At 40.1% G+C, this 27,974-nt stretch overlaps 1 protein-coding gene across 7 annotated transcripts in view; it reads left to right on the top strand.

Moving 5' to 3' along the window:
- Positions 1-27,974, top strand: part of Cut (homeobox protein, cut) — a 168,376-nt gene that overhangs the window by 100,596 nt on the left and 39,806 nt on the right. The window contains exons 1-2 of one of the 7 annotated variants that reach the window (XM_072004282.1): positions 64-910; positions 19,307-19,402. The exons of 5 other annotated variants lie outside the window; for them this stretch is intronic. Coding sequence is in view for 1 of the 2 variants with exons in the window: in XM_072004281.1 (XP_071860382.1) it covers positions 806-910 (105 nt within the window). In the remaining variant the exon portion in view is untranslated. Of the gene's footprint in view, positions 1-63; positions 911-19,306; positions 19,403-27,974 lie in introns of those variants that run through there. One more of the 7 variants, XM_072004281.1, reaches the window with a different exon arrangement.

Genomic DNA, 27,974 nt, shown 5'->3' with positions numbered 1-27,974 from the left:
ACTTTTGTGATTGTGTATTAAACTAGATTCGACATTCTTCTCAGTTTTAATACGTAAGATTCTACCGTGTTACGATTTTTGACTTTATCGAAATATATCAATATACATGTTGGTTACGAAAATATGAAAAGTTATCGAAATTATGAGCTAGTTTTGAAAGTAATTTATTGAGCACGAGCCAGGTGAAATGTCAAATGCTGCACGGACTGCGAAGGGTTAAGGAACAAGTAAAAGTTGCGTAAACGGAATATTATTGGAAAAAATAAACGAAGTGTCATCTATTGTTTTGTCGAACACGGAAGCTATTACAGGAATCGGATGCACAGAAAGAATTTCCATTATTCTGAAACAGAAATAGTCCTATACTGCAACTATAAATACTTTGACTTTTGCAAATTTCATAAAATTATCCAATTTTTATAGTAACGTGGAAGATAAAATAGCGACAAGAGACATATAATCAAATGGTTGAAATTTCCTTTCACTTACGTCTCAATCTTACAAAACGAAATTAAAATGAAAAATTAAAATTATACAAATTGCAAGAAAATTTCACATGCAACTTCAAATCACCTCGACGAATTAATTATTATTATCAAAAACAGTGTGTCTCGTCTATTCGAAACGTCATTGATTAAAATGCCAAAACATCGCGATTTTCCTGATTCAAAATTGCTAGTTAAAAAGCTAACGCAGCTTGGGGGCTTGCAGGGGGGCCGCAGCCTCCCCTGAACCCCTTGACAACGTGAGTCGCTGGAGAATCGTTGAAAACATCGGGGAAAATCAGCGTAGAAATTCAAGTTAAATGCGCGACGCCCCGAAAACGGATTACACGGGAACCGGGCACCACTGGGTGACTGAGAATAATTCGAGGGGGCGCGGCGGTTCGAGATTTCGACTGGAGAATCGGGTAAGTTCTCGGATTTAATTACGGCAATTAGAGCCCAAAAGATTTCTCGTTTCGCCATCCTTTCTGTTTGCGTGCACCTTCCTCCCTTCTTCTTCCTTCTTCTTCAACTTCCTCCCGATGTTTCCAGATCAATCGAATCAAACCCTCCAGCCATTCACCGCAGATACTCCTGCTCTGTCGTTGATAGACAGGAAAACTTTTAACTTATATCTTTCCCTGTTCCACCCACGCGGCCAACCACCTATAGTCCATCGTTTTGGCCTCGTTTCTCACGTTTGACTTTAACCTGTTAACCGGGTCGACTTCTATAAGCAGAGTATTAAAAGTTAACAATAGGATTTTTATGCAAATTTATGTCTCTGCACACAGTACTGGAAGAGAGAGAGAGAATAGAATCTAAACAGAGAATTGTTTCAAATTGTGAATGTTATAATGAGTACTTTAGTTTGAATATTTTACGTGTTTTCTTGCGTATTTAGATGTCCTATAAATATTAGACTGTTCCAAATTTTCTTTCGTTTTATTCGCCTGCGTGGAATGTAGCTTGCGTCGATTGAAATTTTCTACTTTGATCATTTCTTTGCTCGCAAAATTTCTCGAAAGTTTTATAAAAAATATTCGAGGCTAAAATAAATAGAATTATTGGTGTCGATGAAACAAAACAGAAATTCTCTAACTACACCTTTTCAACTTTCAAACTCCTTTTAACTGTACAGAGTAACTACTTTTAAAGGATTATAGTTGAAAAAGAGATAACTCGTCGAACGTAACACCTGACGTAACATCTACTTACTTTACGTCGAAGAGTTTCCGTAGTGTCACAGATTCGATTTAATAAGTTGCATGAAAATTGATCTGACGGTGGAATTAAAGGAATATCAGGCAACCTTCACGCGTCAAATAGACGTCGACGTAAAGACAACGTGTACGGGATGCACATGCACACGTCATGCACGTTTTGGCTACACCGTTAAATGTTGGAAGCCGCGTGTACGAAGCCACGCCAGAAATGCGTATCACGTGTCGCGCGCGAAATAACATGCGGCACTTGTGGCCACTATGTAGTATATTTATACCTCATTAAGCCGTTTCTAGCATCCTGCAAATTCACTTTCTTTTCTAACCGATATTCTTCTCCATTATTACAATTTCGGAAACGTAACTTCCACATTACGCATTTTCCAATGTTTCTTGCGAATCAAAAATAATTTCGACGTTTTATCTTGTTTTGGTTTTCGAATATAATTAGAAATATTTGTAAATACATTTATGATATATATCATGGGATTATTTATCGTTCGTTTTCTACTTGTGGCTATTGAAATTCTTTATGAAGAATATATTATTATTAGCTTTGATAAATTATTCAGTTTCTGTTATTCGAAGCTATCGGTCGTAATTTACTTACATTATATTGAAAATTTCCTTGATAATGATTTGTATATTTTGTTTAACATCTTTTATCATTCCCAAGAATTTAGATACAAATCATATTAATATAATATGTTAATAATATGTTTCCTATATATATAATAGTTGATATATATCATTTTACGTATAGAAGAGTTAAATAATAAGACAAGAAGACAGCTTTGATATCTTATTAAAGAAATTAGTTTTTCGAGAAGTTATTTGAAGTGACACACCATAACACAGGCCACGTGGTATTTTCTCGCCAGACGGTGAAACGATAAAGCCATCAGAAAAGAGATAGAACGTGACGCCAACAGCAATTTTTCCAATCGGAAGTGAAATCGCGCAGGTATTTCCAGCCGGGGGTACTAAGAAGTTGCAGGTGGCTGATAGACATGACCGGCCATCTGAAATAAACATAAGCGTTCGTACGATTGCCACGTCATGGTACGTATGGCGAAAAATCTATAGAGCATCGTTACGGCGACAGACGTCCGCGAAACTCGAGGCGGTTTCCCTCGTCGCAAAGCGAATGAACATTTATAGGTCGGCTGGGGATCGATTGACGACTTGTCCAATAAAAAAACATTCGTCTAATTCAAATGTACCTTCCTGGCTGCGTTATCGATAATTTTCCTGCAATATTTTCAACATCGATTTAATTCCTTCCCATTTTCCTTTTCACTCCATATTTGCAAAAAAAAAAAAAAAAGGAAGAGAAAGAGAGACACGTAGGCGATGTTAAATTTACATTAGACTCCGATTGAAACCTATTTAAATATGTACGACGATTCGACGATAAAATCAAGTAACGAAGTTCGTTATTGCGTTAATGCAGTCCTTCATTGTATTGATTCCGTCATACGAATGGTTTTTGCTTTCGAACGATAGGCCCTTGTGGGAATACCGAGAAACGAAAAAAAAAACCCCTGGAATACTGATTGTGAGTATAATTATTGGAAAATCGTGGAATACCGACTCGTAGATCATGAAGGGCTTAATGAGGGCTTTTATTGTCATCTATGCATGCTCTACGTCAGACACAATCAATAGTAATTTAAGGTAAATTATTGAACGTGTTAATTTGAAAATTCGATTCTCGCAAACTCACGGACGCTATAATTTTGGAACGTAGAAGTGAAATTAATTAACAGCCTTACTGTTAAAGTTAGTGTTATTAAAGATTAATATTGCGAAAATTTACTAGAACAAGAATTGCTTTTTTTACGCTAAAAACATTTAATGGGTTTAAGTACAAAGGCTAATTCTGTTTCGTAGAATTATAGATGACCCATGTTAACGATAAATTATAGGTCTCGTGATCCACAATGAAGTCAAGCGTGGGTTATTTGTGAATCGTGATCTCAGGACACCAGCGTTTTATTGAAACTTCCGTCAGCGATCTGTAATGTACGAATTCCGGTGAAATTAAAATTTATCTGATCATTACATCGTCATTCCCTTTTAAAACTTTAGAATTGTAGTTTCTAATTTAATCTTTGCAACTTACAGTGTACATCACAGACTAAACATCGATGAAACTTTACGACTAAAATTCAAAATCGCAAGTGTTAGATTGTTCGAAAAGTTTCTTTCGTTTCATAAGGTGATAGTAGATGAACAACAATTTCTGTTTTATATTATTTTATTGAATTAGGTATGATCCATTTCGTTATATTTCTATTATTATGTTCGTGTTAATTCAATAAACTAATATAAAACAAAAAACATTGTGCGTCTATTATTTTCTTATGAAACAAAAGAAACTTTTCGGGCAACCTAATATAATAAAATATATTAAAAACGAGGACGATTAAACATTAGGAAAATCAATATCAATATAATCTATGTAAACAGCATTTTTAACTCACATAATCTGTAACTTGCCGTGTATGTCACACTTTTAAATATACCATCAACGAGAGTTTCCAATTAAAACTCGGAAGTATTGTCTAGAACTATACACTGTTTCTCAAATCTAATAACTAGATTATCAATTTTTATGCATTTATAGAACATTTAAAGATGCAAAATTTTGTAGAATGCACGTAATATGAAATATGCGTGTAAAATGTCCAAAGCGAAGAAAACGTTGCGATTTAGTAGGTCAAGACAAATTCAGATTTCGTTCGTTCAACTATCGTTTGAATAAAAATATGAATTTACGTAAATATCTTCGATAGATATTATACGTACATACGTACGCGATAATAACATCCGATAGAAACAAAAATTATTAAACCTTGCGAATACCAATACCAATGTAATCAATGTAGAATGCGTTTCTGCCCCTCACCGTTCCTAATTCACAGACTAACGAAATTAATTTATCTACCAAGACTAATGTAATGTATCCGCGAGTCGATTGCCGCGTGTATCATTCGCAAGGGTTGGACGAGGGTTGGAGAACTAGTTAAGCAAATAGACACTGTTCCGAGAGAAAGACGCGAAAGTACGAGAAGTAGAAGAGAAGAGAAAAGATGAAGGATAGAGAGAGAGAGAGAGAGAGAGAGAGAGAGAGAGGGAGAGAGTAAGATGAAGGTAAGGAGGGGATGAAAAGTGAAAAGGGGGAGATGAGTTCCTCGCGCTGTGGCAGGATTACGTTTTTAGATCGGCTCCTTAACTTCTCCGACAGGGGTAAAACTGGGGTGTACGAGGGATCCGATCGAAATTAAAATTAAAATTATCATAGGGACCGTCGAGTGCCTTTGGTGAGCCGCGTTCCCTGGCGTGCAGTTAGTTTTAAGTGGATGGATGCTAGTGGAAACGCGTATCTCGTGTGCCGCTGATTGGAGCCACCCCTTCGAGTGTCCCGGCTTCGATTATCGTGGCCTCGCGGAGTTTCCGCGATGGCGGGGAAGTTTTTCGAGATGTTTGTTAAAATCGAGCGTGGATGAGGGTTAGTTTTTCGGGGTTGATTTACTCGCTTCGACGCGAGAAAATTTTGCTTGTTTGAGGGCGCCGCGGCAACTTTCCTCCGAGCGGCAAAATTTAATTTCGTTCTTCAAATGATTCGACGACGGAATCATTTTAATTGATATCGAATGAATGGAGTATTGCCGATGAGTATACGATTCATACGATCTACGACGTTAATTAACGATTCACAATGGAATCGAACTTTCTCCAGTCTTTTTTCCTTTTTATTCTATTGTTATCTAATGATAAGAGCATGAATTAAGTAGTTCATTGTGTGCTTTGAAACTTCAGTTTATACAGACGAAACAATGAAAACAGAAATATATTGTGCTGCTTGTGTAAACCTTCCAACTTCATTTCTGAAAACAAAATAACCAAAATACTGTAGGTACAATGTTTCCTGAGTGATTCAGTAATGTATTGTGCATTTCACAATTTCAATTTGCCAAGCCAAAGGGACAATAAAGACACAAATAACCAGCAACCACATTCTACAATTTGTATAGTTAAATCTTTCAACTTCATTTCGAAAAATGTTTCGACAGTTGGAACCAAAATAACAAAACGTCTCTACGATATTTCCTGACTCACCTTAATATCATACTCTATGGTAAACTACCAACCACTCGACACAACCTGCTTTTATTAAAATCACTTTAATACGAATATAATTCGTTCTCGACGGCAATTCAATTGAAATATCTTCGTTTCCTCCTTCAGCAGGAGAATAAAGAAATGAAAAGGGCCTTACGGAGAGACGCGTAACTGGAACGAATTTCTCGAGCGTCATTTCTCACATTAAGGAAAAAGAAAACGAAGTCGAAGACCCTCGAACGAGACAGTAATCTAAGAAACCGCTGCGCGGATAATCGAGAACCCCTCCAATTAAAGAATCATTCCAGAGAAGGGGGGAGGGTGGAGGCTCGATCGAGATACGCCGAAATTCGTCGAAGTTCACGTAACGTTCCAGAAAATTAATCGCGTCCAATATCGCGCGGGAGCGAGAAGCGCGACGGCTACGGTAATTTTTGCGCGATTTTATGGGAATTTAAGAATAATTCAATTACAGGTGGGGGATCGCTTCGCCGAGATATGCTAATTCCGAGATTCGGAAGCAACCCCCTTTGCACCGCGCTCTGACCCACCCTCTCTCCTGACAGAAACGCAACTCGGTGTCTACGAACACCGAGATCGTTTCCAATTTAGAAATCTAATCTCCGACGCTCGTCCAAAGTGTTCGTAAGATAAAAAGCGGAAAGCCAACGACGGGACGAAGGCTCGTCTCGAGTCACCGCATTTTCAATCCAGCCTGATTAAATTCATTAGTTTAATAGGTATCGATATCCAGACGATTTTTCTCCCTCTTTATTACTTATCTTCTCCTATCCCTTTCTTACCCATCGTTGAATCGCCAACGACAGACCTTAAACCTTTTTCACACGGAGATACTGTGAACAGACAGCAAGACGTGTAACCTTCGTCGCTCATTGATAGTCGCGCGTTGATATATAATCGTATTCGTTCATGTACAAGCTTCCTGTTATGTGCTTGTTTTTATAATTATACTAGGTCTCTCAGAAATGATTGAACTGACGTTCTTTCGTTTAGGCGTCTTTTTACCTCTGTATTTTACTATGTGTATCGTATTATACTATGTAACTATGCATATAGAATAATAGAGGATGATACTCATGTGAGAAAGAATCCATCAGATTTTTATTTCTTAAGTAAGAAGCCAGTGGTTCTGTAGCCCCCGTGTGAATAAAACAATCTGTGAAGATAGAGATAGTAAGAAAATTTAAAAATACAAAAATCCACTGAACTTGCTATACCAGACAAAAATATATAAAATATTTATATAGTGCGACACTCCTTACAGAATTTAGTGTATAAAACAAATCTTAGCTTGAGTTTCATTTTTTCTCTTTACTTAGGTCCACAAAAATATGAATTAGCATAGACATTCCTATTGCCTGTGTGAAAGTAGCTTTAACGTCTCTTCTTCTCAAAGAAAGAGGGTGGTTTCGGGGAGAAAAGCAAATGTCTAATAAAATTGGCAAGAATCACTTGTTTAACCTTCGATCGGGATCGTACTTGTCGATTGAAGAGGGTTTCTCATCCCTCCTGCCATTCGTACCTTCTTTCATCAAGTGCCTCTTCTCTGTCCACTCGGGGATGCGCGAGATATTCCATCTTATGCCGCGCAACGACTCGAAGGATGAGGCGAAATGAGGGTTTATCTGGTAAACAGACGAACGGTTCGAGTGGCTGAGATATTCTAATTGCGGAACTAAAGTGGGCCCCATGGGCGTCGTCACGGTGTATCGGGCCAGGTATATCTTCGCTGCGACTAATGTCTGTAGAAAAAAAGGGAAGCGGTCCCCGATGGTCGATTGCAGGAGCAAAAGGGTGGAGAATTTTATTTGGCAGTTCGTAAGACGCTGGGATTATTTTCTGAAAATTACAAAGTAAATGATGTAGTTTTGAGAATCAAGGGAATTTGTTTTTAATCCTACGAACTATTTAATATTTCTTTATAGGAAATGTACATTTTGTTAATTAAGCTTTATCGAATGCGGACGTCGATTGAAACGATACTTTTTTAAGACTTTTATCTTATTCAACTCATTGAAGGGGTAATTAAATTTCATCGATTGCAGTTTTCGTTATTTAACGTAGCGATTAAACTGCTGCATCGATTCCGTTAAATATGTAGTTTCAGCTATTCTATGAGAATTTACGTAAATGTTATTCTTGATGGAGAATTACTTAGATCAATTCGAATTACTTGAAACGTTCGATAAAACAAACCTGAACCTACCCTAACGTCCAAGTACGGAACTGCTCCATTAACTTCGTCAAAAGTTTTGACACTGTTTTTTATCAAAAGTTCGAAAATATAGGGGAGTATGATGACTTTAATTATCGACGTATTCTTCCTTGTTTGCTAACGCTCTGTTTCATTTATAAACGAACTACGTTATCCTTAACTTATGAAATCTCTGTGATTTAGAATATGGTCGAATTTTAAAAGAACTTCGAAAGTCATACGTTTTTACATTTAAGATTTGTGGATAAATAATATTTTTAGTCCACGCTATTATTCTCTTTTATCAAATTCACTATTTTTCATCGCTGTAATTAAAAAAATAGATAACTAAAAACTAAGAGAATTTCGGCTAGTAGGCAGCGATAAGTCATTAAAAATTAATGATAATGGAAAGGAAAGACCTCATAAAATGATGTAATAACTATTTACACAGTTTTGACGATTATTAGCAGCTATTTGGTAATTTTATTTTCCCTCCAATTGGCAAGCCACGTCCGTTGAGCATTCTGAACGCTGCTATTCTACGAATAGGTTGAAAAATGAAATAAAGGAAGAAATAGCAAACAAGAGAACCGGGTAAATTACAGTCATTTTACGCGGCCTGTACATGAACCCATGTCCTGGTCGTTTTCACATTTGTCTCCGGATCTGTTACTTCAGGACAAACGACAGACGTTCTCGAAAGGGCCGTGCATTCCACGTTGACGGCAAAAAAATTCTTCCCGCATTCTCCAAATGACACTAATCGCCTTCCTTTATCTTCCCACGGTTTCGTACCGCGGCAAAAAAAGCTCGATCTCGCTGGACACTCGGCAATTCGATAATTGTTTCTGTGTTTCTTTAATAACTTCTTGCTCGTCCCAAGTGCCACGAAATTTTCGCCCTCCCCTTTAACCCCCTCAGTCTATTTCTTGCCAGCAACGTATGGCGTTGAAAATCGTGGGACTCGAAGGTACCATTTCTGTCTTGAAAACTCGAACGTTGATCTTTTACCGCAAATTGAACACAGATTTATAGTTAAAAGCTCATTACAGTTATGTTTATACTTGGAACAGCTTTTTATTTAAAAGTCGAAGAAATATTCGTAGGAATTTACATAGAAGGAATACGTAATTGATGAGAATTATGTATAGCATAATATTTCTATATGCTTTGACAAGAATGTAACGTTAAAGAAAATTACCATTTCTTTTCTGCAAAAGCGGTCTTGTATCTAATTCCTTACAAACTGATAATGATTATTATTATAGTAATATTCCATTATACAAAATAAAGTCCATAATAAAATCCAAGTCCATTTCATATATGAAAGCTATTTATTCTAAGCTATTTTTATTCTTGCAAGTATCAGGAATCCTGTCATATCGTATTAACGTCTTTCGATACTCCCCAAAACCTGTTCCTTTCCTGACTCCAACAACTACAAAGAAAAAGAAAAAAGGAAAGAACCGCGAAAAGTCGAAGAAACGACACGACTCGATCGAGCCTACCAGTAGTTACCGAAAAGTTTTCCTATCAACCCCCTCGAAGGCATCTCGAAGCTCACCCCCTCAATCCGTTTGCCTGTCCAACGGAACGGAACCGAAGTCTTTAAAGATTTCACGAGCCGAATCTCCTTTCGCTGTGAATTTACAGCCGGCACGCCGCGTCGGCCCACTTTCCCCCGGTTTCGTTGGCTCAACCCTGCCAGCCTCGCCCACCCCTCGGCATGAAAGTCGAGAACAGAAAAAAAAGAAAGAAAGAGGGAGAGGGAGAAGGGGAGGGCAACAGAAGAAACAGGCGACCCTTGTTCAGAGCACTCCCACGATTTCGTAGCACGCGATCCAACTATCGGCTGTAGATTCCACCCCTCTCCCCTTTGCCACCCCTTTGGAGCCGCATCCTTTTTCTGTTGCTCGATTAGAAGACCGGGTGGTACACGAACCACGAAAGTTCACGGGGCCGTCTTAAATCATTGTTTAAGTGGCTGGTACCCATTATCTTCTTCTATATTTCGTTGCCACGCTCGTTCCACAACGTCTTCGCGTTCGTGGCGTGGGTCTTGATTTTTGCAGCGACAGGGGGCTAGCGACCCTGGCAAGCCACGAATTCAAAGCAAGAAACCGAAGTGCCGGTCGGATTATTGATTCCACCGGTGAAAATAATGCCGGCGGCGGCGAGAAAGTTGCTTGCATGCGATCGAATGTTCGCCTCAAATAAGGGGGAAGGGGGTGGATCGAGGATGGTTGGGGGGCGGGATGGCGGATTTGAGACACCGCGGCGATACGAAATAATTGCGAACGAAGGAGCAATGGCTGGCTGCTTTTTACCCGATTGGGAATGGGATTCGTGCGGTAAACGCGATTTTACGATACTTTCTGCGAATATCGATTCTGTTTCGTTGTTAATGAGCCGCGGGAAAATCAGGCTCAACAGAAGCGACCTACGGGAAATCGATGTTAGGTCACTGATAAGTTACTGCCTCTGCTAAATCTCATAAATCATCGTCGAGAATAACCTGGTTTTTCTAATATTCCCTAGAAAAGCTCCTTTAAATTGTAATATGGATATGTTACTCGAGTTACTTTCTAGGCAAATTGATTAGCTTCATTTTCTGAAAATCGTTTGCTGTTCGTATTAGAATATGCGATTCATTTTTCAGGTTGAATTTTACGAAAAAATTTAGGAATTTTATATGATTGCTTTTTAATAAAATATACATAAGTATAATTTATTGGAAATCAAATGATTAACCTCCATGGAGTTGGTCAATTTGACTTTTCCCGACAACTACTTGCATCTCTGAAATTTTTAAGATTATATTATATAATATTTTACCTCGCGTGTATATATATATATATTCATATATGCTACTTCATTGTATAGTACAGACCAAGATACAACGAGGTCGTAAATTAAACTATCGAGAAACAGCACTGATTGATGTCCTCGACTTGCAGACCCGCTTATATAGAACTGTACCTACGTTGTACGCGTTCTATTTTAAGGTCCTGCACGAAAAGAAAAATGACGACCTAATGTCTACAATATTTCATCCACAAGTAATAGAGTTGAAAATATTAATTGCTATTCTGATAAATCAAGAAACGAAGAAGGAAAATTAGAATGCGAATAGAACTTCTTATTTCAATTGGATTGCCGAATGAGTGGTCGGTAGTTCACTTGACATACGGGACGAAAGAGAAAGCAAAAGGAGCGCGAAATAATCTAGCCACTGTAACCGATCCCTGAAGCTACCCGCATGACGTTCCACAGCCAGCCACTGGCGAACGCACACGAAGCCTTAATAACTTATGGATTGGATATGCGCGTTATTGAGCGGCCGGTTAGAATCCGGGCATTATCGATGGAACTTCGCTTGTAAGTCTATACGCGCGCGCGTATATACATACCGATGCTACTATGTATCACCATTTCATCTTCCAAATCCTACAGAGTTACTTAAAGGGGTTGCGCGAAACCGTAACGTTAGAAGTACAATTAGAGTGATTTCGTTTCATTCTCTAAAAATATTTTACTATCCTTACTATCTTTTCGTATTATCATCAATCGTTTGTCGTATTTTGTCTTTTTCTCATTTGGTGCCAATGATGTGTACTTTATGATTGAATTTTATTTAATTACTTTATAATTTTTATGATTTCTTTGTTATTCCTTATAAATAATCGATTTCGAATAGTACAGTGAAAAATGAAAAGACTATAGAAATTGTTCAGGGAGTTTGAATCTCGAATAACACGCGACATTATTTTATTAGAAAATTTAGTCGCCAAATTATCGATTTCTTTATTCTGTATAATTCAATTGTATATAACATGGTAGAATTTAGTGGAACGAAACAGTCAGCGTCTGACTAAATGAACTCCTGTCGACTGAATCTACTGAACAACGAAAGTAAATGGAAAGAATCAATAAACTTCTATCATATGATTTGATTAATCGTCACCAGGTGGATTCAGATAAATGGAATTCTATTTAATAATGGTTTATCAATTTTAGAACAACTTTACCTTGTTTACTTTATCATTACTGTTGGATTACGAATACCTGTATATTTGTGAAAAATTGAAAGATACAAAAATGTACAGAACATACAAAGTTATATAAAATATGAAATAAATCCTTATTTAGATTCCATTTTCTTAATTATATCCCTAAAAGTATATAGCAAGCATTCACACTCTGATTATAAAAGTAAAATTTTATCAATTAACACTTCAGTATCGGAATAATGAAAACTGAGATAAATAAAAGTGACTGAAAAAAATACATACATTATACAATATACATTAAATTTCCTTTATTAATATATATAATCCTTATGACTATACAAATTTGATGCTATAAAAACAAAATATAAAACCTGATTAAAAATAACGTTTCATCGGTAAATAAGGACATGTGCAAATACCTTTTGTAGCCACTGCAATTAATCCTTTTTTTTTTTTTTTAATCAGTTTACTCAGGATTTGTATAGTTACTCGTGGCTCGTGGTGGTAACGTGCTTTACGCGTTTCGCACGAAGTTCGTTGGCTAAGTGTTCATTACCGAGGGACACTCGACGTGCAGCCGCTTGTCGATACACTCGTAGATGGCCGGCAACGCCGATCGAGCGAATTGAGCCACTGCCATTACGGGGTTCCGTTCCGGTTAAGTGTCGTTGGTCTCTCTCTCTTCAACTCTCTTTGTCGGGCCGCGACACCTTTAATTAATCGGGTTCCTTGTTGTTTGCGTAGGAGCTCTTTGATGAGAAGCAACCGGCAATCGATTAGCTATTTGGTTATCGATATGTTTGCCGAAACCTCGGAAATACTTTATTGCGTTTAATACGTACAACGGTTAATACGAGAAACGATAAAGCGCGAAAATTGGCACTCGTTCATCCAAAAGAAACAACCTACTCTGGTTTTTCCTTTAAAAATTATGCTTCTGCATCAGTGGAAATTATCGAATCACTGAATATAACGTAATTTTACTTCTCGAGTTTCTCGTATTCGTAATTTCTCGAAACTCACCGCACTTGATTCACTCGTATTAGTAATATAGAGCTGCAATCATACAAATTTCCTGATTACGAAGCTTCGATGCGATCAATTTAAACACTGACGTTTCACACATTTGATGCGAACAACATAACAAAATAAATAATTTGCTTTCTATTTGTTTGTCGAAACTTTAAACGGGAATTTAAAAAATAAATGAATGTATCGTTTATTCTCTACTTTAATCTATGTTAATCAAATTACATATATTACGGATGTTAATAAATTACAAACATTACGAATGTTATTAGTCCCTTACACAGAGAAATGGATTAAATACGTAAAAGGCTGATCGTAGAAAGTTTGTTTTTTAATACCTCACCGCGGAGTGAAGAAATGAATTATTGGTCGATTGATTATTATTCAACGAGGTTTATTGACAGTATCGACGGGTTCTTCGTAGGACGAGCGTGCGACACGGAATGACAGCGTTTGAATTCTTTATCAGCGTTTCCTGCCTGAATTTCTGTCCGTCTCTACTCGCCGGCCGCGTTAATGCAATTTAACCGCTTGTCCGGGCATACTAAGGGTTTATTATCAAGAGACACGTCTCGATAGATGTTACTCGGTATCGATTAACGACGGTTCAACTGACTCTAATCCCCCCGAGCCACTTCCAGTTTCAATATATCGTATCGATTTTGCAGGCCTCATCTAACCGATGCCCTCTCCTATACTCTTCTGCTCGCTGGCAAATTTTCAATTATTCCCTGCCACTCGCGTCCTTTCTGTCGCGAAACACCGTCTATCCGAACACCCGTTGTGCAATAATTCCATTATTTATTCGGCTGTCGATGGTCGACTCGATATTATTTCGTTTATGTTTATTTAGCTGTTTGCGACGACGACGCTTGAATTATTGATAAAAGAAGCGCAAAAATAAAGGCGACTGACAAAGATAAAAGGGAACAATGGAGACATTAACTGATCGCGTAGCTAAAGAGATTATACAAATTGGATGCCCTGCATGGAGAAACGAACGGATTTGTTCTAGAACGAGAGACGAAAGAAATAATGCGTTGTGCGATACGTGTATAACTTTTTGTTATTTCTTGAATTCGATTCATTTTCGAATACAGATGTTTAAGGAAGCATTAACGTGATCTACATTAACAGATTTTAAAGGAAAAGTCGATCAGGATGTTCTGTAAGCAATTTAAAATGCAGTGTAACGAGAGCGCATGTGATAACTTGGTAAAACCAATGAAATTTATATGGAACAATTTTCTACGTGTATGATTCTTTAATTTCCATATCGTAATTGTACTTTCATTTTAGTAAACAATAAATAAACAATTGAATATTTAAAATGTTTATGAAATGGAAATGGGGTAGCTTTCCGTATTTTGCTCAAACTTAAGATTATCTTTTAAGGAGAATCATGTCGTAACTGACCGAAGAAAGCCAACAGGATTAGACAAACTACATTGATAAAACACAAGTATATTTAGTAAACGATGCGATCAACAATAAAAAAATCTCGCTACTCAAATTCCTACATATATCTTACTTAAAAATCTCCGATCTAAATCGTAACGTACTTAAAAATCTCTATGTACGTTTCAATGGACTGGCCATTTGCGTGCCAAATGGACACGGTCCTTTCAGACACAGCTCGTTCTACTCGTTTCACGGGCAACAGTATCTGAATCTCGAGGCGATCAAACCTCCTACAAGATCAGCCGGGGATCGTAAAACCATACACCCGCCACGTGAACGCGATTTTGTTTAGTTCTCCGCCGCATAAATGTCCCACCTACATCGCATGACACCGGCTTCCTCATCTTCCCCTCTTCAACGTAATCGCGCGCGCGTGTTCTTCCTCTCTCTCTCACACACACACACTCTGGAACGAACATTGGCCCCTCACGTGCCCACACACGCGCACGCGACCGTCTCGTTCTAACCAGCCTACGTTTCTTTACTCTCTCTCCTCTCTCCTCTCCTCTCTTTCTCTCTCTAACCGCCACAGGCAGTCCCTTTTTTTTATAGCTCCGAGTATTGTAAATTCAAACGATACGTGTACGGCTCATGCGGCGGCTCGGGCGTAATTTCTCTGGCCCGATAAAAAGCGATGACGCCGGACGAGCTTCTCTATTTATTATGAAATTTCTTTATGAGTTTACAAGCTTGTCAACGACGCACTAGCGCCGTTGAAACGTACACCCACACGCACACCACCCGGGAAACGTATTAACCGACGCCTGCCCGAGCTTCCTCTCTCTTTCCTCTCTTTCTCTCTTCTTCCTCGTGTTTTTTCGTTTTCTCGTTCTTTCCCTTTTTCCCCTTTTGGTTTACCTTTTTTGCGCTGCTTCCTCCCGCGTTGCTTCTCGTTTGTAGGTTATATGGCGCGTTGCTTCCATCTCTTTTTGTCTTTCGAGGTCTCACTATCTACGTATATAGAGATTTATCGATGTGTTTCTCTATATTAGACCTTACCGAAGATGAGCATCTGTAGCTTTGGTTTATTAGGAGTTTCTCGATATTGAGTGCGATTTTAAATCTAACCATCTATCGACTCGAAAGATACTTGGACATCTCTATACGAGTAGAGAAATGTAAGAAATACTATCTACGTTCGGAAGATATTAGAAGAATATGAAAACGAGCAAACATTCTTTAAATAACACATTTCCATTACACGAAGTCTCGAATAGAATGAAATATTAAAACACGAGCGTTTCTCCAAATATCTGGAAAACGACAAAAGTTTTTCGGGAATCTTCGATCTTAAGAATAACACCGAAGCATCGAGGAAGCTTTTACAAAATCGCTGTGTTCCTTATCTATTACGTTTATTCACACTAAATTATCGCGTGTTCGAAATTAATCATCCGCTAATAACCTTGCGGTTTATACAAATATAAATAACGATAAACAAGCAATAGATTTAGTCATAGGAATTTTTTACGAATTATGACTCTCAGATAACACGTATAAGTCTGATTTGTATCAATTTTCTAAATCTTTTCTTCCTCCAAAAAATATTCTCACCTCTATAGATCATTTTGAGAGAACGTTGTATAGAGGACGTTTGAACGTGTTGGTTTATTAAGGACTAGATGAGTTGATATTTGGTGTAGTCAAATATATTTAAAATTAGCTGTAGTACAGAGTTCGTCGTTGTTCGTTAAGTTTGTTCGTTATGCGCATATACGGTAATGAGTACGTTCGCTCGATGATATTCGCTCTAAGATTACTCGATACTCACTAACTGATTACTCATTGACTGATAACTGATCGATTCGCTCTAAAGACTGACTGTCTTAACGATCGTGTTCGGTTATTTATACTAGTCGAGGGAGTACCGGAAAGTTTAAATTCAACTTCGACTGACGGATGTACGTAGCGGCGACATTGTTTTGCCCGGAGTTTGTCGCTACGTTTTGTATGTCAAGACGGTGTCAATGTCCCAAGGAAAAACAACAACATGAGTCGCTCTCGATTCGCATCGTCCTCTAACTCATGTGCCGCTACAGTTCTATTTCTCGTACGTGTCAATCAAAATTCGGCAAAGTGTAAATCATCAACAATAGGAAATTTCATACGTTACAATCTAATGCGTGACCAACAATTTATTTATTAAACGATCAAATTTAAATGTAACCAGGAAAATCTATTTCCACTAAGGCTTTTACACTGTACGTACATCTATAGGTAAAGGGAAGTTGGGTCGGTGTATATCAGCGGACACGTGGATATGCTCGATTAACCGGCAACGTTTACTGCTCTGGCCTGGCGCGTTCACCTGCCCAGGGGGCATCTGAGATTTTTACGACGAGTCGCGTGTCACTTGGGGGTTGCAGGCGATAAAATCCTCCCGTTGGCGAGATTAACGTTCCTGCGGCTCGCGAGACCCTGTACCTGGAGGACACGTTTGCCTCCCCCGTTTTTATGATCGATAGTTCTCTTTTTTCTCCCCCTTCTATTATACCGTGTCGTTTCTTTTCTTTCTCTCTCTCTCTCTCTTTGCGCGCCCTAGGGACGTAGGTGGTAACACCGTTCCGGTGGACAAAACAAGTTTCCCTCGAATAGATATTTTCCCATCCTTTGAGCCACTCATTTGCATACGTTTAACTTATAGGAAATTGCGTGAACTCTCTTTGAAGAAGCTGAAGCTTTGAAGAAGCTTTTAGCTTTTCGTTAAACATTTCATTTTATATTTAACGTACGCTTCTGTTATTACTTGCTGGAAATTCTCTTTACTGCGTGGATCTGAGAAATGATCTATCCTTTGACTTATGATATTGAACCGTGAGTTATACTCAAAGCACGATGAAATTGGAATGTGTTCGTAATACAGCTTAATTCGAATTCTAATTATAACTGTACTTCATAAATTTGATTATTCATCAGCCATTGGGGTCGTTCAATTGTAATCAACACAGAAGATTTTATTGTAGGTTATTTATTTCTGAAATACATTTAGAATACTATCATTTTTATTGTATAGCTTACGTCCTAAAGACAGTTAATAATATCTATTACACAAAATACAAAATACAGATCAAAATTAAATGCTTTAAAACTAAATAAGCAAACTAATCTCGCAACTAACCTTTGTTTCCTATATCCCAACAATAACAATCGTGAATTAACGCTATGAGGGTAATTTGAAAGATAACCTTCGCGTTAAGATGCTAAAATGATATGCCATAGACAACTCACACAATACCCTACTTTAACACACTGTCTATCGTCTAAATCTTTCTATCGCACCGCATAAAACCGAAAACACAATAACCACCTCAGCAAAATTATTTACGACCTAAGTAACATAATTGAAAGGTTATGTGAACGTATTAAACCGATAATAATCATTCTTCACCACACCTTGCATCATTAAAATACCGTAATTACCCTTGTTATTCTCTATTAGAGAACTAGTCAAGGCTATCAATTTGGTACCAATCGAGATAATACGTGTCCTACAATATGAATTTTCCATTGTATCTCGAAGACGTCGCACTTAATCCTTTCTTGCAGGGAGAGAGCCAAGGCTCGTGAGTGAAAATCGACTTTGAATCGAATGACAACGAGCGGGCACTCGTTTACAGGGCGGACGGATGTCAATTATATTCCGGGGGTGCGTGCGTGGGAGGCGTGCGCCGGAAAAGGGATGGTACCGTAATCGATGTGTGCACCTGCCTTGTGGCTGTGTGTACACTGAGGGGTGATTGATAGACCGATACAAAGCATCGAGCGTGGCGCATCGATATTTCGACGCTATGAAAATTTCATTAGCTCGTCATATAATGATATAAAGGTGATGTCCCGTGAGAGGGATGGCGAGCGAGCCAGTGGAGGGTGGGAAGCTGGTCGACACTCGTCGAGCTGTCGATTAACTTCGTTCATTATTCGACAATTAATAGAGCGCCTACGCGCGGGACACCGTCGATACCCGCTTTCGGCGGGGTTTTAATAATCGACATCGGTGCTCTGTTCAACCCCCCGCCCATTTTCACGTGTCGACTAGTTCCCGACTTTTCATTGCTCCTCCCTCGTCGATGATGGTTTTTTTTTTGTTGTCTTTTTGTTTCCCGATCGAGATGCATGGAGATTATATACACTTTCGTTAAAAAATCGTAGGACTGAATCTGGTTCTTGGATTGGGTGAAAAGAATGTCGATAGTTATTGAAGACAGAAGTATATTTCCTTCTGGTCTTCTTGTAAGGAAAATACGATACGTTAATCTGTTTTAAAGAGAGAAAGAGAAAGTGGAAATAGATAGGTTTATCGTTTTGTTAATTAGTGATATTTTAAGTCATTGTTACTTAGTATATTTCAGGCACAGTGTTACTTGTAGGCAAATTCAGTCTTCTATATTCTATAGTTTCTCATTAGAGATCCGTCTCTATTACGTAATTAACTTTGTACAATTTCAACGGACTCTATTTCTGTGTCAATTATAATTGGTTGAAATATGAAGAATTACTAGAGCAAAAACTAGTTTAAAAGAGCAGAATAGAAGCTTAACGATATTAAACACAACCGGGTATCAATGGATCAAATATATCGATTTTCAAGAGAGAAGAATTAGCGTAGTACATATCCCATTCCCGAACTGATACCTCCCGAAAGTCACAAATCACGGCCTCCATACCCGAACGCTCTTCCAGAGTTCCACTTTCCAATTGAAAACGAATTTCAATGATATCGACTAACCACGTGATTCCCGTTTTCTGTTGCAGGTGAGTCGATGCAGTTTCCCGCCCCGCGGAATTACGAATTAATCGTGGTCCGCCCGGGGTACACAGGGGTTAGGGATGAACAGGCAATAGGGAGGGGTGAGTGTAACTTTCATAATTAATCCCACAATTACCGATCGCCGAGACCGGTAGCCAACTCCGTAGGAGATCCCAGCCCCGAGGATTACGTCGAAAGTGAAGGAGGATACCGACAGATCGGGAAGGGTAATAAGAGATGGGAGGGGAATAGGAAGGGAAAAAAAACGTCCTCCGGCTGAAGGGACAAAGCGAGATAGACAGAAAGCGAAGAGGCTGGTGGAGTGTGGGGGATGATATCGGCATGGCGTGGGTGGGTGGATCGGTGGGTGGTCGATGCCGTGGAGAACGAGCGTGAATTCGGTGCGAACGGGGTCGGCGGGAATGTTCTCCCTCTTCGGTCGGACAGGGTGGAACGAGTTCGAGTGGTAATGCACTAATCAACCCCTTGGAAGGCGGATGTATTGGCGCTATAGAGACGAGGCGCAGGGGTTTCGGTTATAATCGAAGGCTGCTCCGAAGGCGGAGAGGTGGTGGACACGGACGAGTGCGAGAACAAGGAAGAAGGCAGAGGAAAGGGGTAGATAGGGGGTGGTTGGTGGCAACGGTGGCAGCAGGCAGGCAGGCGGCAGGCAGGCAGAGGCAGGCAGGCACCATTCGGGGTTGGGAGGTAGCTGCTGTAGGACGGCACCGCGATCGACGTCGTTGTAGCATACACGATGTAAATTTCGCCCGGGTGTGCGGGTGCACCCTATACGATAGGGTGGAATCAAATCGATAGCAGACTAAGATATACCTATCAGTCTAATTGTCAGTACAGAAAGACCGAGAGAGACAGCGGCCCCGTGGTATCGGAAGAACGGATGGCGGGTAAAGGGGTTGGGTGAGTGAAAGGCGAACGCAGAAGGAGGACGAGCGAGCGAGCGAGTGCGCGGGGTAGACCGGAGGGTGATAGCAAGGGGTGGGATATGCCAGGCATATAGCTTAATCACCCTCCTACCGTTCTTCAACCTCCAGCCAACCCTCTCGAACGTTGGTACCTACACCAACCCTGCCTTCTCCACGTCCTAGAGTAGCCGGCCTTCCGTCGTCCAATAATCAATAATTATACTCAAATAAAGAGAGAAGGGGATGGATGAATCGCTCGGCAAAGGGTTAGAACGGAGCGAGAGTTAGGTATCGGCGTAAGATACCGAGCGAGATGAAGCTAAAGCCACCTAGTACCACCTATACCGCATCCACTCTGGTCTCCCTTCGCCCTCTCTGAGCCACTGTCTATTTCTCTCACTCACCCCACCTTCTTCCTTCCACCACCATCGCGACCGCCTCCACCACTATCAACCCTTTAAACCACCCAGCCTCCGATTTCTCATCCTCCTTCGTATAACCTAGGCACAGGCGAAACCCCCGATGTGGGCTTCTGACTTGCTTGTCGTGTTACCAGCCCGCGAATCGGCCTGCGACAAGACTCGCATCTTCGCGGTTTCGATCACTCGGTCGGTCTAAACTTGGTTCCACGGTCTGGTCCAAGGTCTTTGATCCTTGGAACATCGGGTGTCGATCGAAGATTCTTGGCACGCAAGATTCTTATTGGGCAAGGAAGGAATTCCTTGAAACCGTATATGATAGATCTGGTTCGTTTTCTTCAGAATTGGCAAACAGTAATCTTATTGTAAAGTTAAATGTTTCTCAGTCAGTAATAATTTTTTGACATTCTGCTTGGTTGTATTTCTGTGACGTTAAAACTTTGTTGCACAGGCAACACGTGATATCCTACAATTATCTTCTGAGATTGAAACACTTATATACATTCGAAACTAATTAAAACATAGCCACAGAACAACTATTAATTTTACCATTAAGTAAATCTCTAAATCCCTTGATACTGAAAAAGATGCTACTAAATAATAACAAACAGGGAACATTCTCTCCTTAAACTTCCTCCTCTAAGTAATATCTAATTAACCGTACAACTGCTTCCCAAAAAGGGAGCATCGCCTACATCTCTTTTCTGTCATCTTGCTTAAATCTACCCTTAAAGGGTAAGGGTCAAAAAATTCCACCGATTTCCCCGTAGTTCGCCTCTAATCCCTTATTCGCCTGCGGGAGGTGGCTCGAAATTCCACAGCGTCCCAGTTTTGCCGGTAGACGTGCGGCAGCCGCGCGTACCAGACGTCCCAGTTAAACGGCGCGTGTTCAGCTGCACGCGGAACGTGGGCTGCGTTCACTTTCACTCCGTTCAGCGAAAGTAAAGGCTGCATCCCCGCCTTCTCTCTCTCTCTCTCTCTCTCTCTCTCTCTCTTTCTCTCACACTCTCACTCTCTCAGCGGGGGTCTGCGAAAGGGGCAAACAACGAGGAACCGACAACGCAGACTGTGGTGGACGGCGTGGTAGGGTGTTTGAAAGGAGGATACCAGGTCGGTTGCAAGGGGGTTGAAGGGGGTAGGAAGGTGATTGTGGCATCGAAAGGAGCGAGAGAGAGGCGGGTGGTGTCTGCTTCGCCACTTCGGAAACTCTTGTGAAGTAGCGGGAACTCCGAAGCTCGCACTCCCCGTAAGCAGGTCAGAAACTTCTTTCGGGCCTCTCCACCCACCTTCTCGTCTTCCTTTCCTCTCTCTTGGTCTCTTTCCTACCCTTGCTCGTTGCCTGAGGTTAGGGATTACGCGTTTGTATCCACAAACGGCCAGCCACCTCCTTCTCTTTCTTCTTGTTATTCTTCCCGCTTTTGTCACCCTTCTGTACCCCTGCTCCGGCACGCTTTGTCTCCCTTCCCTTTCCTTATACTAGCTCCACCGCGGCTCTAACACGGATGATTCCTGTATCGGTCCTTTCAGAGATTCCAGAAGTGGACACGAAGGTCGAGGTTGCTAGTGAAACCTCGATCCTCTTGGGCTTTCGAAATATTTCCCTTCTGATTTCACGCGCAAGTAGACTGTTCTTAAGAGATGTTTGGTTTAGGTAACTGTTATTTTATCGGTTGCAAGTGTCACCGAGGGATATTGGAGCATTTCAGATATTATAAACGTTCTAAATTTTACGTCAAGACGAGAGTCGATGTAATTCCCTTTCACGTACCAGTTAAGGATTACATGTAATGTTAAGTAAGAAATATTAGAAAGAAAGTGTTTGTACGGATATATGCACATATATGAATATGAAGAATATGTTTTGGTAATATTAATTGATGAAATAAATCACAGAATCGCTGCAAAATTTATCCACCGCTTAAAGGAATTACTTGATAAAATTTATTCTATCGATTTACAATGGCAGCGGAGAAAAAAGATTCCGTTTCGATATCAATGAAATACACGAATGCTGGGACGTGAAACGCAGCCATCCTCTGACTTTTCCTTTCGGAATCACGAACTGCACACGGTTGGATTCGAGCTGCGGATAGATGAATGAAGTTACTACTTGCGAAATCAATTTGTTGTTAAAACGGATCATAAGTATGTTCCTATTGAAACTGGTCAGAAGGTTCAGCGGCGTTAGGAATTCAGAGGCAATTTAGCGATTATCCACATTGCTTCCTATCCTCCTGGTTTATTAAAAAGGATTTCTCTCGCGTATCCAGAGGCTTGCTTTTTCAGCCGCGTTCTACGTTCTATCGATATAACGAGAGTGATAGTTTGAAAGCTCGCCATCGATGCATTAATTCCGCGCTAATTCGCGTCTTTCCGATTACCTTCCAATGGATTTGCTTTCTTCTTGTCTTTCTCCCGATAGAAAAAATAACTTAAAACGAAATAACAATTACGATGGAACATTTTATGCTTTTCAATGTGTAGAATTTTAGTTTTGCGATAGTTAAAACGTATAACGTTCCTGTATATCATTTAACCAGTGTATATATATATATATACAAAAATTTACAAAAATATTCAAGCACTTGTAGATACATTTTACAAATATATTATGTATGTTACATGAAACATTTTGAAATTTCACTTACACTGTTACGAAGTTGGACTATCTTGATTATATTAGCCATCTTTAAAACCAATCTGAAAATTGCATGATATTTCATTCAAATGTACAATTCGCAAAAGTATGTAATCTGTCAATTATCCATTATGTTAATAAATTTCATCGTTCAATGAGACCGTGCAGGTGCTTGCATACTATCTTTTTTACCAAATATGTGTTTCAAATTCGATCGATATCTACAATCGTAATAAAAGTTTCTATACCAAATCTTCAAATTCATCTCTCACATAACTCACAAATACCAACTTTCCTAATCTTCTGAACATTATTGTATACTTGATAAAATGTCCTGCCATATCGATTAACTCTAAGTATCGTAAATATGGGGACCCTTGAAAATGGTACCAACTCCTCCGCGATCTGCGCGAAAAATCAGGAAACTCGTAATGTCTCCAGCGGAGGCGTAGCCAATATGTGATCCGGAGTTTAAGTCTGGTCCCGCAACACGTGCCGTCGCGTTCGTACGAGGGCGAAGAAACCCTACGGTAGGTCCACCCCCATGCCTAACGAGGGCACTTCAAAGCAAACTGGAGCGATATTAAAATTAGAGATCCGTCATCGAAGCCCTGGTGCTCCCTTCGCCGAACGCGGGGACACGCTCGGACGATGGTAATATTTCGGCTAGAGGGGTGGTGGGCAAGAGGAGGAAAGCAGGAAGAAGAAAAGCAGAGACAGAACGATCGAGGATGCCGCGGGACGGAAGAGGTGGCGGAGGTGGTGGAGGGACGTTCGCTCGGCCAAAAGGGTGTTACGATAAGGGGTTGAGCCTCAGCGGAGAAGGCCGCTGTAGATCAATGAAAAGGGTTGCCTCGGTCCGGGGGTGGATTGATCGCCGATAGGGAAATTTCGTTAGTTTCCTCCAGTCATAAAAGGCGGCAAGGGTGGTAGTGATGGTGGTGGTGTTGGTACTTTAACCACCACCGCGGAGAGGCCTAACTAACGTTCGGAGCCACCCTTCGAAATTCACCCTCGGCCAGCAGTGAGACGAGGGTGTTCGTACGGGGAACGAGGCTAGAAGCTCGAGAAAGAGGAACGGGTTGCGCTGGGGTTGTGTGTATACCTCCGAGGAGCCGACGCGAGTCCATGGAAGCACACGTCAGAGTATTAACGAAATTTTAACCAATCAATGAGAAGTTCATTAGCCCGTACCGCGAGCATTCCCTCCCCACCTTCCGACCTGATCCGGGCCTACCTCTCTCTCTTCCACCCTTTTCGATGAGTAGTATCGCTAGAGATCACGTGGCAATGATAAAATACAACACGTACAAACATATATATATAAACCACCCTTATTGTTAGCCAGGTTGAATGTCTGCTCGCGAAGAACACGGAACGATCGGTTTGTCGAGGAGTTGGTTGCTTGGATTTGCTTTTGCGCACTTTTTCCGATTGTAAGGAAGATTGTGTATCTATAATGCTTGGAAGTTTATTCCATCGGACAGTTATTGCTGCTGGTATTCAAAGTGCAACCGATCGGGTAGAAAGCCGTGTCAGGAGGGTTGCTTCGTCCTTTCTTTTCCTTTTTTTGCTGCGTCATTTGTCTCCAATATCTCTCGAGCTACCCTCGATACGATGGACAGTACAGGCGGAGAACTCGACGACGCTTTGGTACCGCGTTCCGCGGCTTTGCCGGTGCGAAGAAGATCATTCAAAGAGATTTCGATAATTTGTAAAAAGTATCGGTTACCTTGGGATGTTCAATGGTCTCTTAATAATGCGGAAGAAGATGTAAAGGAAAAGGGAAGAAAGGAGATTCTTTCGTTTACTCGAGAGAAACTAATTTGATAAACTTTACAAATACGTTGTAGCACGTTTAACACGTTCACTGCTGATCGAATTTTCAGTACTTACAATGATATGTGATAACGAATAATTTCCATACAACACTTGTTTCTATATATTATTACGTATAATATGTTATATATATTTATATAATTATTGTGAAAATATTTTTTCTTTTATATTTAATTCGATATCATACACATACTAGTAGCAATGATTGTATTTCCAACGTAATATAGAAACGTCGTATTTGTAATAGAGTGAGAATTGTTAAATACACAATGTATTATTCCTGTACGACTTTTTTTAAATACGCTAATTATTAGAAGTCAAACGTAGTAAAAATTCCTCTTACTTTCGTTCATTTACATTTTTACCCAAATAGAACACCTGGTTAATAATACTACTACTGCTAATAGACTCGTCACTTTTACAATCACAAGGAATTCGGTATTTTAATCAAAATCGTTCAACAAAACCAATTAATTTATATAAAATGTCCGATTTCGTTATATAATTTTCCTTTTCAACAAATATTCCTACTTTCTCAGATCATTTTATATATCATTTTAAAATTACAAATTTCCTCTTTCGTATATGATTTTATCTCCTCAGATCGATACATGTAAACGCATTACTTTTTATCCTGGATCATTAAAAATTCGTTTGAGATATTTGTTCAGTTAACATATTGTATCAAATTCTACTTTTTAACATTCTGCCCATGAAAGGAAACTGCAAGAATTTGCTTAATATCTTTTCCATCGCTATTTCCCTTTCTTCTATTCCATAATTTCATGAAATCTAAAGAAACCGGCTTATTCATAAATGTATCGAAACACGCACGTTTCTATCCACTCGCAGAACATCTTTTCCATTTCCAAAAAAGCAGCAAAAAATCATGGAAAGCTAGGGTCCTTAGGTGGTGCGTCGGTTCGCCTTATCCTTCCATCCCGTCACGGATCAACAGTTAGCAAATTGTCCCCCGCGTCCTCTGGTTTTTTGCCCGTCCGTCATTTGTCTCCGATATCACTTCGTTCCCGTTCCCACTCACCGTGGCCCAGGGACGCGCTACAATATATCGAATAAGCCGCAACGACAAAAAGAGCCGGGCGACGCCGCGAAGGAAGGGTTGCGACGGTGGCGGAGTTGGCCCGTGGGAGGAACAAAGACCGCGGACGGCGTACGGGGGTGGTGGTAGAAAGCGATATAAGCGGAAAGGGTAGCCGACCGCGTAAGGGAGGCGCAGACGGAACGAGCGAAAGAGAAAGAGGGTGGAATACGACGAACAGAGAGAAGTATAGGGTAGGGGGTGGCATTTAAAACCGAGACGCGCGGAGAAAAAGAGATTTGCATTGCCCAGGCAATGGGGTGGCCAGGGGTGGCACGGGGTGCGGTTTTCTGTTGCGGAAGACCGAGGGGGTGAGTAACGACACGTATCATACGCGGAACCATATAACGTCGGCGGACACGTACGTTCGATATCGCGCTCGTTTTTACGGGGAAGTTCCACCCTTCGGATCCACCAATTAGACCACGCGAAGGAAACCCCCGTGCCGGGTTCTCCGCGATCTCTTCGCCTCTTCCACGTGTGCTTCAATGTATTTTCCGCGGTGTAACGCTCGGTGTATCGGGTTTCTTCGGCCGATTTTTTTTTAACACTACGCCTGTTTGAATCGAAATTACCGATTTGGAACCTTTTACAAGAATTTTGGGAATTTATGGGGATCGTAGATCTTCGAATTTGAACGAGCTTCTTTGTAAAATACATTTCCACGATACGTATCTGTACTTTGGTCTGTACGATCTAGCTGTTCTTGTCGATAAATTTGCGACGATTTTGTGCAAAATTAGAAATCAACTATTAAACTATATATCCTTAATTTTAATTCGAAGAGATTTCTTATCGTAACAAAATATTAAAACGCTTGTAGAAAAAGTATTTGTAATGAGTTTTCGTGTTTTCATTGTCTACTATTCTTTAGCATCCCTTACAATTTTTGAACAATTTTACTTTAACCGAACTCGCACGAGGATTTTCTAAACCGGATTCAAACTTATTCCCTTTGTCTAATCTGCAATTAACTCGATCAGAAATTTATTTCTTATAATTGCCGTCACATCTAATATTATTAATGATTGCCCATAGCTCATAAATATATAAAATACAGCTATAAAAGCACGACAGGCTTTTCCAAGAAGTCAAGGAATTTATGCGGCGTAGTACATTGCGAACGAATAATTAAATAAGGGATTCCGAACCATCGATGGAATAACGTGTTCACTGGAGACCGGAGAGTCAAATCGCATCCCCGGATCTCGTCGTTTCGTCGTCGCGTCGCTGCTCGCAACTTTCTCATTAGCCAGCGCGATAATACGGTGGCCGCGTCCGTGCACGCGACGCACAATGAACGCGCGCGATCGCCGGCTTCCCGCCTCGCATAAATGTCACCGAACACTTCGCAGGTATATCGAACGCTTCTGTCAATAAACGACGGCCACCGCCACACTGTCGTCGATTGCAAATCCGATGATTATCGAACGAACGACTCAGTCTTTCACGCCTTTCTCTTTTTCAAAGCAGTCGACTTATTATTCATATCGTTATAACACGTTGCTATTAAAATTAGCTAACCACCTTTGTGGTGTATATAATTATTTTTCAGAAAAGAATGGAATTTCATATTTCTTTCCGTGGATATTCAATATTGGAACAGTAGAATCGCCAATGGCGATTATTATTTTATTATAATTCGTTTATATAATAATAATAGTTGTATGATCATTTTTATTATTATCATACTCGTTCGGTTTCTGCTTTCGTAATTTGCACGGGGAAAACTATGCACCTGTTAAATATGAA

Source organism: Bombus fervidus, chromosome 5 (genome assembly GCF_041682495.2).
Source record: "Bombus fervidus isolate BK054 chromosome 5, iyBomFerv1, whole genome shotgun sequence".
In the NCBI taxonomy this organism is placed as follows: Eukaryota; Metazoa; Arthropoda; class Insecta; order Hymenoptera; family Apidae; genus Bombus; species Bombus fervidus.
The sequence above is the reverse complement of the archived record's forward strand: the minus strand, read 5'-3'. Positions and strand labels throughout refer to the sequence as shown.